The sequence below is a fragment of the Perna viridis genome, chromosome 1 (genome assembly GCF_037379345.1).
Source record: "Perna viridis isolate PV_CMFRI_1.1 ecotype Kerala chromosome 1, ASM3737934v1, whole genome shotgun sequence".
NCBI classification, from domain to species: domain Eukaryota; kingdom Metazoa; phylum Mollusca; class Bivalvia; order Mytilida; family Mytilidae; genus Perna; species Perna viridis.
The window spans coordinates 36,865,420-36,879,839 of record NC_142445.1 but is presented as its reverse complement, the minus strand read 5'-3'; the positions used below and the strand labels follow the sequence as shown (position 1 = coordinate 36,879,839).

At 31.1% G+C, this 14,420-nt stretch overlaps 1 protein-coding gene across 14 annotated transcripts in view; it reads left to right on the top strand.

Moving 5' to 3' along the window:
- LOC148628587 (axotactin-like) overlaps positions 1 to 14,420 on the top strand; it is a 97,278-nt gene that overhangs the window by 80,399 nt on the left and 2,459 nt on the right. For 9 of the 14 annotated variants that reach the window (XM_088590517.1, XM_088590525.1, XM_088590516.1 and 6 more), the window contains 12 exons: positions 309 to 388; positions 1,638 to 1,723; positions 2,919 to 2,936; positions 4,769 to 4,919; positions 5,354 to 5,538; positions 6,244 to 6,490; positions 7,484 to 7,714; positions 8,247 to 8,287; positions 8,972 to 9,107; positions 9,732 to 9,829; positions 10,596 to 10,622; positions 11,645 to 11,752. In XM_088590517.1, coding sequence (XP_088446643.1) covers positions 309 to 388; positions 1,638 to 1,723; positions 2,919 to 2,936; positions 4,769 to 4,919; positions 5,354 to 5,538; positions 6,244 to 6,490; positions 7,484 to 7,714; positions 8,247 to 8,287; positions 8,972 to 9,107; positions 9,732 to 9,829; positions 10,596 to 10,622; positions 11,645 to 11,752 — 1,408 coding nt within the window. The remainder of the gene's footprint in view (positions 1 to 308; positions 389 to 1,637; positions 1,724 to 2,918; positions 2,937 to 4,768; positions 4,920 to 5,353; positions 5,539 to 6,243; positions 6,491 to 7,483; positions 7,715 to 8,246; positions 8,288 to 8,971; positions 9,108 to 9,731; positions 9,830 to 10,595; positions 10,623 to 11,644; positions 11,753 to 14,420) is intronic. The other 5 variants (XM_088590537.1, XM_088590526.1, XM_088590532.1 and 2 more) reach the window with 4 other exon arrangements.

Sequence of the window (14,420 nt, the reverse complement as noted above, 5' to 3'; positions counted from 1 at the left end):
AGAAAAAAACATAAAATAGAAGATTTTGCATTGTTATACAGCGTTTCGAGTACCCAGAAGTAAACAATCAAATGCAGATCGGTCTTCGGTTTTCAATATGTTCTACATTGTAAATTCCGGTAAAGAAAATGAAAATAGAATGAGACTTACATACCCTATTACGTTATTTGTTTAGTGCAAAAGATACTGATTCAGTATAAATGATTATTGTGCTTGGTAGCAACATTTTTATTTTTTAAACAAAACAAGAACACTCTGTCATTTACATTGGATGTTATTATTTTTTCATATTTCTATTTGACTTACAGACATAAGGACAAAGATTTGCTCCTATTTGCCCTGACCAGTTCTGGTGTAGCTGTTAAACATTACCAACAACGAATCAGTTGTAAGTATAGGAAATGTTGGAAGTTTAGAAATTATAATTATACCCCCACTCAACCATGGTAGGTATATTAGAATTACCTTGTCCATCCTTCATTCTGTCTGTCTGACCAACCAAATTTTCTTCGCAATTATCTCAGCTCCCAATGGATGGATTGATTTCAGATTGATGTGTGTGGCTTCATATAGATGGGGTATAAGTTGTAAATCAGTTTGGCAATCTGAACTACTCTGCCATTTTCATGACACTAAAAAATAACCTAGGATGCAGAACAGAGAATTTCTGCTTGAAAAATTTGCCGGTATTGAAGTCATATGTGACTCAAAATTTTTCTATCCACCAGGTGGCAGTAAAAAAATTGGTTAGAATTTATTAGACATAAAGCATACAATAACTGTCAAAAATGTTGGCGCGAGACGAGGAGCTGGGAAAAAGGTAATAGTAAAGATTTGAACCAGTAAAACTATAATTTTATGATCAGATTGGTCAAATTCCGGACAGATTCTTCCGCCTAGAGCCTCAAAGGTTTTTCTTAGAAAGGCTGAGGAGTTCCGATTGCAATTTTGGTTGCGCTACAATATCAACTTCCTGTATGAGTACGGGGTATGCATTGCATGGAAATGTGTGCAACTGCATGTGCAATCATGTGCAACCTCATATTGTACTTATTTTCTCAACTGGTGATTTTCATGTAAATTCATGTTATGTTAAAAGTTACAACATGCTAAATGCTAAATATGCATATTCTTGAGTACCATTATTTTATCTTTAGAAAGTTATCATGAAACAAGTGAAAATAAGTACACACTGCAAAAATAAATATAATTAGAGTAAACAGGTTGTGATGATAGTATGATGAGACTGGTGCACTTTGTAATTCTCTACAGGGGGTGCTCTCTGCAAAGAACAGGTCAATCAGTATGGATGTTTTAAAAAGTTTTTTACAGATTTCAGAACATGGATCAACTAGAACAGACCTCATTTCACGATTGGTTTATTGAGGGTTTTATTTCATCGGTGTCACTGTAGAACTGGAACGTACTAGAAAAATGGGGATCTCTCTGTAGTCTGTACAGAGAGACCTCCATTGTTCTAGTACGTAACTTTGTATTGTTCACTATTAAGTTGGTCTCAGATGGGACATACTGTGGTCAACAATATAGTACTGCTGTTTGCTGGAAAGTTATTCAAACTTGATACCTATAGAAAGTAAGGATTTTTTCCCATTATCAGTACCTTAATATTATTACAGATACCCTTTTGATAGAAGGAAACTTTGCTGATGGCCGACCCCACAGGTTACAATATTGGAGATCAAATGAGGAGTTGTTACTAACAGTAAGACACATCTATCAGCTTTACAGTATAGTCAACACTATTACTTCTTGTATAGTATTACAATTTGAAATGAACTGGTACCATTTCAATACAAATCTAGGTAGGTCCTGAGTGGTTTTTTTTATATGGAGAAAATTCTGCCCTACCTTTTACTACTGAACGGCTTGAAAGACTTTGTCTACTGGTATAATAATAGAGAGTTATTTAAACCATACAAGAGCTTACCTTAATTTGTATTGCATGAGGTATCAGTTCATTTCAAATTGCCTGAAAAAAAATGAAACTGTATCTGACACATGCCTCCATGTATTGTTCCAAATATGGTATCTTATTAGCATTTACTTTTTTCCAGTTAAGTATTGATAAGACAAATAAAAAAAAAAGAAAATGAAGAAATTTCTAGGGAAATTCAGGTATTTCTCAGGTACAAGTGTAATACGCACTTGCACTTAAAACTTTATAATATTTTCTTTGACACAGTGTAACATTGCATCAATATAATAGTCCTATACAGTGTTTTCTCAATCAGCACAGTGTATAACTCTCAACAATGTTACTAACTAAACTAGCACATGAAGTTTCTGAAGGAACCAATTCATAGCCTCCTTTTGAAATGGCTTGAATTTGATAAGAAGAAGAGCAAGGTTTGTTTGGTTTTAATGAGGAGAAAGTATTTGTTTATTTGTTGTTGGGATGTGGGTCAGTGAAATACTTCAATAGTTCTCAAGTCAATCATGCTTTCAAAAGTATAAGCATGCTATACCAAACTTTGTCCATGATATATTTAAGTGTATGACTGTTTATATACTTATCCTCAATTATCTACATGTACAAAGAAATAAAATATGGTTAAAATGCATCAACACGTGTTCGGGATCTGCATATATAACCATTATCCTTCAGTTATGGAGCTTCAGATATTATCACATCCTATGAATTCTGGACTGAAAAATAATTCTCTTATACTCATACTGTCTGTTACATCAGTGGGGTTCTAATTTTAGTGTTTTTTCATGGCTCTGTCATTTTGTCTGAATTTACTGAACTTTTTTTTTCTGTGTTGACTAATTACATTTCTATCCCTAGCACCAAAACTTGTCCTGCTAGTATGAACAAGAGAATTATTTTTCTATGGTCGTATTATGTATAACTCATTTGTGAATATGTATATTGTGTAATTGTGTCGTGTCTACAGGTGACTCCATATGATAACGTAAGTATCCAGCACATTCTATGTAACCTCTATGTGGCTAACTTCACCTGCAGGTGGAGAGCAAGTGTTCTCTACACAGTTTATACACACTGTTCTGTTTTAACAGGGATTCAAATGGTTTTTTTTTCTGTGTATAACAGAATTGTGAAGTCTTACTAATAAAAATGAACATTAACTATATATGATTACCATCTCTTTTTTTCCAAAAGCATGCTGGTTCTGTCAGTAAATTTCTGCTTCACTAGCTAGCAATGGAACTGGAGAAAAAAATCTGAAGGTGAAAGTTATCATGAACCGTTATGATATGTTAGGATTTACTGGGTACTAATTGATCATGAAACTGTCATAAACTTTTTGAGTGTTTGATATTCACTTCATATAATGGTGTTACAGAAGTCTTAAGATGACACAATTAATGTACTAGAACAATTCTGGTATCCTATGCTTCCCCTCAAACTTCTTAAATAAAATTCTTAAATGTGCTTTCCCCAAGCATTTTGTGTCATATGTAAATACACTACAATTTGGTATTTTGTAATTAAATAAGACATACACTTCTACAGTTGGAGAAGAAATCATTGCAATGTTTCCATAAGTTTTTATTTTTATGTTGCTTGTATAGTACAATTTTTGTGGTTTTACAATTCACAGTTTCACTTTAAAACACATTTAATAGATGTTTGATTGAGTTTATTTATAGCTCACAGTTGACAAAAAAAGATTATCACAAGCATGTTGATGTCAATTTAATTTTTAAGGTTTATTTGGTTTTTTTTTTTAATTTATTTTGAAAAGACCTTTAACACAGTTTAATTATCTAATAAAAGCAACTTTTTTTCGTATTACCGCTTTTAACTCCAAATAATGATGATAACTTCTGGCAGTCTTTGAGTTTTCTTCTCCCAGAAAATAAAACTAAACTAAAATTACTGGTAACTGCCTAAATATACATGTGCATATATGTATTACATCTAGGTTATTTTAGAATTAGTAATATACATATTTTGTAAGTTTCGCATTTATATACATATGGTTGTTTCAGTTAAATATTATTTTGTATGTGCTAGATAGACAAAAATGTATCCTATAATTTTTTATTTGAATGTTTTTTGCCTGCTAAAACCTACTGATAAATCCTGATTTGTAATGCCTGTAAATTCTTTCCATAAACATATCTATAATTGTGTGCCCTTATTTACTTGTTTAGTATATGTTTGCTATTAAAAGATTTTTTTATTTCTTTTATTTTTGGTCTTTATAAATATGATTTCAATGGTAAAAATCTGTTTTTAAAAAATCACATTATATTGGTAACAATGCAAAATTTACTCATAAGTATTTGTCAATAAAGTAAAGTCATTTAGAAACCTTTGTCTTGTTTTTGAATGACTTGACCTCATTGAAATTCTGAAATCTTATCAATAGCTTTCATGTTTGAATACTGCTTAAAAAATAAAATATTGTTTATCAGTCTTTGTGAAGGGGAGTTTCTCTGAGCTAATCCAACTTTGAAATACATGTTCTTTTTAAGCAATGTGTATATACATGTATAAATGAGTTATTTTGGTTGGCAGCCAGTTTGTTATGACAAAGCCTTGTTCAACAAACAAATTTGGTCAAATAATTATATTGTTTGTTGTTGGAGAGGGAAATGGAAATGTCAATCCCTCTCAATGTAAAAAAATTATAGTGGTACAGATAATACTTGTAAAACTAGATTATATTATTTTTACAAAAGCAATGAGAATAAAAGTTACAATGGTCAATATAACCAGATACAAAACAGCTATAGTATTTTTATGAGATGAATAGATCTTTTTACTATATTTTAGCTTGATGATGTCTCCAAAGCCAAGGTTCCAAATATCCAGAATCCACTTGATGACTTAAACATGTTCATGTTAGGAGGTGGCATAATCAGCAAGCTGCCTAGTTATATTGAGAAGCTGGAAGAATTTGTCAATTTTACTGGCTGTCTGTCTGGTAAATATCTTGCTTTTAGGTCTGTCACAGGGATTTAACTATTCCTCTATATTTAAAAACATCACATCTAAGAGCGTAATCATGAAAGTACATGTACCAATGTAGACTCTCTATTTAAGCCAAATGTTGGTTTATAAGAAAAATTTTTTTTTAAATATCATCCACAGTAGCTACTGTAATACCTCTTCTATTGAAAATGACAGGTCATTATTCTAAAAAGGCAAACTTTACAACACTTTGACTGTAATTTCTTGAGGTTATGAGGTATAAATACTTGGATAATGCAAAAAAATCTCTTTGTATTATTTCTTCATGTGCCACACCTGATACACATTTTGCCTGATTTTTAGACGGAGAAGTACTTAATACCATCAAAACCACTGGATTTAGAGATGTTTCAATGATTTTCAGTGTTTTCATAATTTCTCTTCTAGAGGTGATATTCACTCCAGTCACTGATGAACCCTATACAGTTAACCCATTGAAGGATTTGAGAAGTTTTAACAATGATTCTATTACTGTCCATGGTGATGAGATCAAGAGATGTATTATAAACAAAGATGAAGAGGTCGTCACGACAACAGAGAAAACTTATACTACAACTACTGAGATAAATCCTGTAAGGGAGCAACCACTTAACTTTTTTGAGAAAGGGGTGTTGTGGGACTAGGTTAATATCTGAAATAAAATTTAACAAAAACATACCTGAATGCATTGTAAAAATATCAAATATGAGGAATAGACCTTCAACAAAAGGCTTAGAAGAGAGAGTAGAAAGTATGGACAGTTTATAGCAACAAAAGTTTCCCTAAAAAATTATCTAAAGTTCTAACTGATTTACCCAGTACCAATAATATTACTCATTTACAGTGAATCTGCATGGAACCTGTAAGAAACCAAAAATCTGTGCAAGTCATTTTCCTTCTTAAGTCCCAATATACCAGTTTCTGTGCAATTTGAACCTGTATATCCAAAAACAACTCCCTAAACCGAGCAAGACTTTCAGTCTGAGATAAGTTGGATTTTGACAGGTTTTGATGTATTTATTTATTATATGGAAGATAAAAAGCTCTTTTAAGCTTTGCATTTATTATTTTCATAGCAATTGAAGATGAAATTGATTTTTATTAATTTTATAAAAAGGTCTTCCCTTTTATTCATATTGAAGATTTGTACATTTTTTTTTGGTCAGAATTTCAATGTTGTAAATTGACAGTACACTGAAAATATCACTAAGAGATACAGCTGATATACAAACCATGATATTGTCTGTTAGTATCTGATATTGAAGTCAGATTTACTTCTTGGTTTTACTTTTCTATAGGACAGAACTATGCCACCATGGAACCCAGATCCAGCAAAAACAATCTACCTTAATGCCCCATCTTCAACAACAACAACTACAACAGAGAAACCTGTTGTTACGACAACAGTACTGGAAGCTACCTTACCTACTCTACCCAAGGTCAACACAACGACCTTGTCAACATCAGCTACAGAAAGACTGAATGTTACAAAGACTGCCATTGGTCACAGTAATATTGGAGGTACTGCTACAGAACTGGAAATCAGTAAGTGAACAGTGTGTCTGCTGTTTTCTCACAGCCTCTCTATCAAGATTTGATATGAGAAGACTTTTTACATATTTAGTAATGATATTTACAATTAGTAATATTTGTTAAATACTGAATTTAAATATATTTGTCCTGGTTTGGTAACTTAGATTTAGTTATGATAATAATGGACTTGTTCAACTTAATGTGTTAATCTAGAAAGGGAGAGTGTCATGAAGTTAACCACATAAATACAATTAAACATAGATCTTTTAACTTTTTTCTTAATTTTTTAATATATAATGAAATTTATTTTTAAATTTATACATAGCACTTTTGTAATAAGCTTTTGAAGATGCCCTGGACAAACAAATATCAGTCCTTTGGCTGAAGCTATTAGCTTGATATAAGAGTCTACTGTTACCAGGGCTGATATAGATTATGCCATGTAATAATCTATTTTGATTATTAGATCAAAATAAATCAGTTGTGTGTTTCCTAATTCCCCCTCCCACCCCCTAAATAAAATAGGTAAAACATTCTATTTTTTACTGTTTCTTTCCAAAGGGTTGGGAAACAACTGGAGAAATCCTTACCAGATTTTGTTTTCTTTCAATCGGCAAGAAAAAGTTTAGGGTTGGCTGTGCAGATGAAAGTAAGGTCGGGAAACTGGAATCACACAATTAATTTATTTTTGACTTACTTATACCAGTAATGTATTCAATTTTTCTGTAAATATTCAACATTCCAAGATAGAAGTCTGGTTTATCTGTAAACATTTTCAAAAAAGTATTGGAAGTAAATTGTTGCCTTGAGTTGCTAAATATGTTGTATTTTCCAGGATAAAGAAAATATGACTTGAAACTTAAATAATTTTTTTTTCATATCACCTAAAAACCTCTTGTTGATATGAACCAAAAACTATAAGTTTCAATAGCTAATTGATATGTTTTTCAAATTATACTGAGTAACAACTTTGCTTTGGTACATGTAATTCTGTTTTCTTTGTAGTGGTAGCCTTGGGAATTGTTGTTGGTTTGATGCTAATAGCGGTCATCATTGCGTTGGTTCTCTGCAAGAAACGAAGGAGGGAAAAATATGTCATTGAAAAGAAAGTTCCTCCTGATGACCTTGAACTCAAGATACCTCTGAATCATACCTGTAGTCCACCTCCCAGTCACAGACCTTACGACCATATTGCAAGACTAGATGAGTTTAGCATGGTATCAGTGACACTAGGTCGTAAGTATATCTATCTACCTACATTTTGTACCTATCATCAGAGCATACAGTCAACATGAGATCTCACCACACAACACATTTCATATCTCTTATCTCTGCCTCATCAAATGTCATCTTCAGCTCTTTTAATTTACATGCAATCTCTATATTATTTTGGTGGGCTTTATGTGAAAAAAGGTCTTAAGTATAGTTAGATATTAATAATGTTTATGCCCTGCTTACAACATTGGGTTGCATCGTGACTGTCTTTGTGTCCCTCTGATAGTTTTCTCATTCAGATTCAGGTGAGCCTTTGAGATCTAACTGAATCGTTTATGTTTGCATGTATATTACAAATTGAACTTCAGATTTGATTGATTTTAACCAAAAAGTAAGCTGAGTGAGGGCATCTTATTGATCATTTTAATTTGTAAAAATCTTCAACTTACCACATGTAGCAATATTTTAAAACATTTTCAGATGTTAGTCAAGAATGAATGAGAAATTAATTAGAGGATATTTAATTCAAAATGTTTTTTATTCATCTTTCCAGCAAAAAGAAGAAAAGAGAATGGAATTGTTCCTGGAAGTGAGGTAATTTTAGATTTTGATATTTAAATTGTTTGAATATGCTTTTTATCATTGGAATCTGACGATATCCAAGTTGTAATCGAATCATTTTGTTTTATTCAAAAGTAAACACCATTATCATACTGTCAAAATCACACAATAATTACTTCCAGAAAGGGCATCATCATGATAAATTGACTGTCCAAAAGACAGGGTTATTGCCTAAATTGTTGATAATGCATCCAGTTGTAGATAAAGGCATTATCAATATGATGGCGATTTATCACTTTCCGAGGGCTGGTAATTTATCAATAATGCCCAAGTAAAACAAGTCAAGTAAACTTGATTTAAAGTCTATATATCAAACAAGAAACATAAGCGCTGTAGAGCATTTAAAATCGCCCTTTACCTAAGCAGCCATTGTTTTTATTTCATAGATGAATCTGAAGTGGGCATAATGAGTGGTAATGCTCAGGGCTTATTATGTGGTAATGCCCACTTGACATTTTAACACAAATTAATAAAAACCACATGATCATGTTTTAACCAATAAGAATATTAATATATATGGAGAATATGAGAATATATAGCTCATTCTTCTCTGATAAGAAATTATCAGATAATAATTGACCTGTGAATACCATTTTACTTCTCATTTAAAAATCCTTGTACAAGGTATTGAATAATAATGTTACTGAATATTTGTAGCCACTGTTGGATGGAAATGAAATGTCACCAGGTGAATACCCAGTACAATCTACATTCTATAACAAGAAGAAAAATAGACCAGCTTCATCAATATCAGAAGTTTTAGAAGAAATCGAAAGGCAAAGAAGAGAAAAGGGTACAGTTGTTGTCTTAAAGTGCCTAGAAAGGGTTTTACAGCAAATAAATTAGGCCAAATAAAATTATACTTCTGTTTCCTGTTACGTGTCAGAAAAAAACAGGTTGGTAGGTCAGGATTTTATTTTATTTACTAATTTTTTTCCCCATAATTACAAAGAAAACAACTTCAAAACCATCTTATTATTCACCCAGACTTTGTGAAAACCGAAAATTGACTACCATATGTAAAATGTTGGGTTGTTTTGTGGTACTTTTTGTTGTTTGTTAACTTGAAAGTAAGTCAGTTGGGGGAATCAAGGCATGAGTTGGACAGGTAATGGGATACAGAGGTATAATTTTATTTGGCCTTAGCTGAATTTACCTAAAAATTATGACTGCAATTTAAAGGGAGATAACTAGGTTTGAACTACTCTCACTCATTTCAAATTGTTTACCTTGCTATTTAACTGAAAAAGTTCTACAATACATGTATCTCAAGGTTGATAATATCTTAGGCACACTATTAAATTACCATTATATAATTATTCTATGATAAGCAGCCATACTTGTCTTCAAGGGACACATCAATTTTTTTTCTTTAATATTACATTCACATACCATACATTAACACTTTATTCATTAGAAATTGGAGAAAATCCAGAAGAAGGAGAAGACGAAAGTAAACAAAAGCAAGATGAGTTAGAATGGGACCCAATGACAGATAGAACACCTTTAACTTCTGTAAGTCCAATCAGTAGTGATGATAACTGTATAGAAATCTTGGGTTCTGGCTATTATTAGTTTATTTTCTTCAAGTCTTCTAGGCATTGTACATGTTGATTTTGTTTTTGATGCTTAATTTTGTTTCTAAAGTTATATTCAATAACTATATACTATATATTATTGCTAGATAAAGGTTAATTACTGAAATGAGCATTACACAGGATAAGACCAATGGGAAGTATGATCTAGAGTTAATGCTATTGTTGTATGAAAAAAATATTAAAAGGCTTTAAACTTTATTTTCTTTCTTTGCTTTGTCAAAATCTCAAATAAAAAATGTCAAACTTTATAAAAGAAATAAAATTCAAATCATCATAAACTGACGACATTTTGTGAAACCATAAAAGTTGAACATTGTGTGATTTAAAAAAAAATTAATTTAGTATACTCCTGTAAGGGTACAGGAAAATGCTCTAGAAGCCTTGTTTTTTGTTACAGTAGTTACTAATTGTTGTGACTTCATTGTGATTTCTATGAAATTTCAAGTAATTAGTAAAAGAAATAGGTGCTAGGTACAAGTTTAACTTTATACATTCAAAATATGTGCATAAGTTATATGGTTATTTGGTTTAAACTTTTACTAAACCTGAATTAACCTGTTGGTATTGTTACTACATACTTATTTAAAGGTAATGGTTACGATTTATGTATGCATGATAAACATTTTCTTGGTTATTGTTGGACTAATATCCAGTTTATACATTTATAACTAACAATATTTTAGGTTCCTGAATTTGATTCTATTTCTGAGGTTGGTATTTATGTCATGTTGGTTTGGGAGTATGAGTAGTGATCTTGTCTTTCTGTCTGTGTCTCATAATATAGTTTGTCTGTGTCATGTAAAAAGATGTATTAACAAGGTGTCTTGCAGTTTTACTAATTTTTCATTTTAACACATTGTACTCCAATTTCCTCCAAGGTGTACAAGTTTAACAGAACCCAGGGGGATTGGATAAAAGAAGTCTTGTTTTAAAAGGTTCATTATAAGTTGTCCAGTTACATTGACATTAAAACATCTATTGGAAGTTAAACTATTTCACCGTTATTTTTCATTAATTACATTTTTGTATATGTTATGGCTTCAATTTTAGATTGAATGGATACGAAATCCAAAGTTAATCCTGAATGATCACCCTTTGCCATCTTTCAGTATTTGAGTTCACCCTGAAATAATTGTGACATTTGAGTATGAAAAAAACTAAATCCCAAAAAAAATACAGAAAAGTCAACATGAAACATGTACCATACAAATTATTCTGTATACATCTGTTATTTTTTTGTTTTTCTCATCTTTGTGTTTAAACTATGGGATATGTCTATCTGTCTTAAGTTGTGTTTTCTGCTTTCCTTCAATACCCTTGTTGCTTATTCTCCTTGTCTGTTTTGCTGTCAGTTTAATTTTAATTTTATCAAAACCTAATGCTTCCTTTTCCTCTTTTGTTATATTTTCTTTCTTTTTTTTATCAAAGTAAAGCTTTTATCCATTTGCTTCATACACACAATATTGGATTTTTGCTTGTTTTTCATAAACTTTTTCTTTTCTTTTTACACACAGTGTTTTAGTTTTTTGTTCTTAAATGGAAGTAATTTCATTTTAGCTAATTCATTTTTACTTAACCTGTTTGGATTTCTTAGTTCAAGAAGTATATTTACAAAGTTCTCATACATCAAAATATTTCCAAGTTGTTTAAATTCATCAAAATCTCATAAAAGATTTGTTTTAGTTCCTACTCCTTTAACTGAATTCAGTTATTTAGTGTTGTATGCTTGTAGGACTTTATTTATCAAATGTTACCCTCACCCATTTTGAGTGTTATGGATGACATTGAAGAACTCTCCCTAGAGAGTGCCAGCACGTTAGGCTCTCTCCCTAGCATGAAGGTCGGTATCTTAGTTGCTTATCCAACCCTTGCTTTGTACATAGCATGCTAACACATTTGAAGAGTGTCTTTCTGTTAAATAGGCCATCTTTTGTTGTTACTGTTGGAACTCTTGGATGTTAGGGGGTTTTATTGTAGGACATTATTGTTTTTTATGTTTTGTATTTTTTATTGTTTATTTTTTTGTTTGTTTGCTCATTGTTTTTTTCTAAGTAGAGGATTTTGTATCATTATTTTTGTGTAAGATTTTTTTCCATTTACAGTTGACCATTCTTTGATTTCAAATGCTTAAAATCAACCATATAGGCTTCTGATCTGAGCCAGTGCTTGTTTTGAGGAAAGATGAGGTAACATGATCATATGTACACCTACATCATGGACTTTTTAAAAATAAATGCCAAATTTTATAGTGCTGATGAGAAGGACCAGTGACACATCATTTTTATTATATAAGCCTTAGGTTTGTCCACTTTGCCACCAGGAACTTCCTTTGGGCATTGCTTTAGTTCTCAATTCATCTTTTCAGAATTAAGATTCTGTTTTCTACTGGTACTAAGCTTCTTATAGTGCTTTGCAAAGAATGCATTCAAGTAGAAGTGCCTTGTAATAGTGCTAACAAACTAGTAGTTTTGCTTCTGAACATATTTCAAAATAAAGTTAAAAAATAAAATAAATAACAAAATAGAGTCAGATTCAAAAGTATTTCTTTTAAACCAACCTGAATGAACTCAGAATTAAATCTGTGGTCAGAAAGTTTTATTTCAAAGTAGATTTTAAAGAGGTTTTTGTTTGACACCCTAGGCCTATTAATGGGAAATCCGTCAGGTTTCCTAATCATTTTGTCAACTTCCTTTTGTTGAACTTACTTTAACACGATTGAACTAACAATATAATCACAAAGAAATCACTATGGTCAAGTAGGTACACTTAACTTTATAGTTAATTCACAATATAAGAAACATTAGAATCTAACTTGCACGATTTTAGTTATTAACAAAAGTGTTTTATTTCACAAGATTTTTTTTAGATTTGTGTCATTAATATGTAGTTGAGTTAAGTAACATCTCTTCCAGCTAATGTCTGGTTTAAAACCATCTGTGCCATCTGAATTGTGAACATTTTAAACTTGGGCAGATCCAGAAATTTATAAAGGCCGTTCAGGCTTAAATTTGCTCATTTTTTGCCCCTATTTTTGCAGAAAATAATTTCTTCAAGAGAGGGGAGGGTTTCAACTACAGAAAAAAACATCTGTTTTTAGTTTTCCCAGTGATGAACAATTATAGACATTCTTCTGTCAAAAGACTTAACATTTTGTTCTTTGTTCTCTCCTTAAATTAAAATTTGAATTTTGCTTTGATTAATCAAGTTTTTTTTTTTAAAAACAAAGTGCAATTAGTAGGGGACAATTGTAATTTAAATTACGAGATAATTGATATAAATAGTTTGTCTATTTTTGCACTTTTTCAGCCATTCAGCAATACTTACTAAGGTCATTTGAAAGCTGGGCTTTGACCTTTTGTATTATTAGCGGTGGTTCGGAAAGGCACTATTGCTTTATGGGCATTTGACCTCATTACTATTGAACAGTTACCTACAAGTAATATGTTATTTGCTCTGTACACTTAATCATCCCTTAGTGTGATTCAGTTTTTGATGACATTCAAAACATTGAATTACTATGGGTGCACCAACCGGATGGATGTTGTTTTTTTTTTTTTTTTAAATAAAAAAATAATTATCTCCACTTTCAGGATCCAGTGTTACTTATAATCTAATACATATGACATGAGGTTGTATGTGTGATAATTTCCAAAGATTAAACCGTTGACAGATAATAAAAGAAACTGATCTTATCTTCCAGTTTTGAATGTATGATAAGATGGTGTTCTTTTAACAAAGACATTCTTATACTGTTTAGCTCTGATAGTATATATTTCAGTAACATATTACCATTTATAGAGATAATTTATTGTATCACACAAGGGGTCAGTTTCCTGCATATGGATAAGGTGTCATTATCACTGCAATACTGTGTAAGACATATTCATTTTTTTTAATTCATAAGGTATTATTAATTCCTACTAACAAAATGAAGAAATAATACAGTTTTTTTTATACACACATCCATCTGTTTGTCCACATTTTGTACAATAACTCAGATATGTCTTGAATGATTTTCATGATATTTTGACACAATGTTTGTTTTCATGAAGATAGCTTCCTTTCTTCATTGATCATCCATGTCACATTCTCTGGATAGGGTTGAATTAAAGATTTTTTTTCTCATTTTCATGCATTTTATGTGACATGTATCCTTTTTAATGAACACCTAATAAATTGTCATTTTATTGTGAAGAACAGCATATTTCAGTAATGGGTCACAACATTTCTTTTAAGAAGGAGCTGAATTCCTGTAGCATTTTATCTGCACTTAGTATGCAGCTCAATAAAGATTTTATCATTAGATATATCCCACAAAATATGATGATTTTGAATATTAAAATATTTAGTCGATCATATTTTTGAAAAATATCACCACCTGCATTTATGGAAGAAAATACAATGTAGGTTTTCTTTTTATGACTCCAATTTCACCAATAAAAACCTATGAAAAAACTTCCATTTGTTATTTCTGATCAAATAAGATACTTAAAATCAATGTTAAGCAT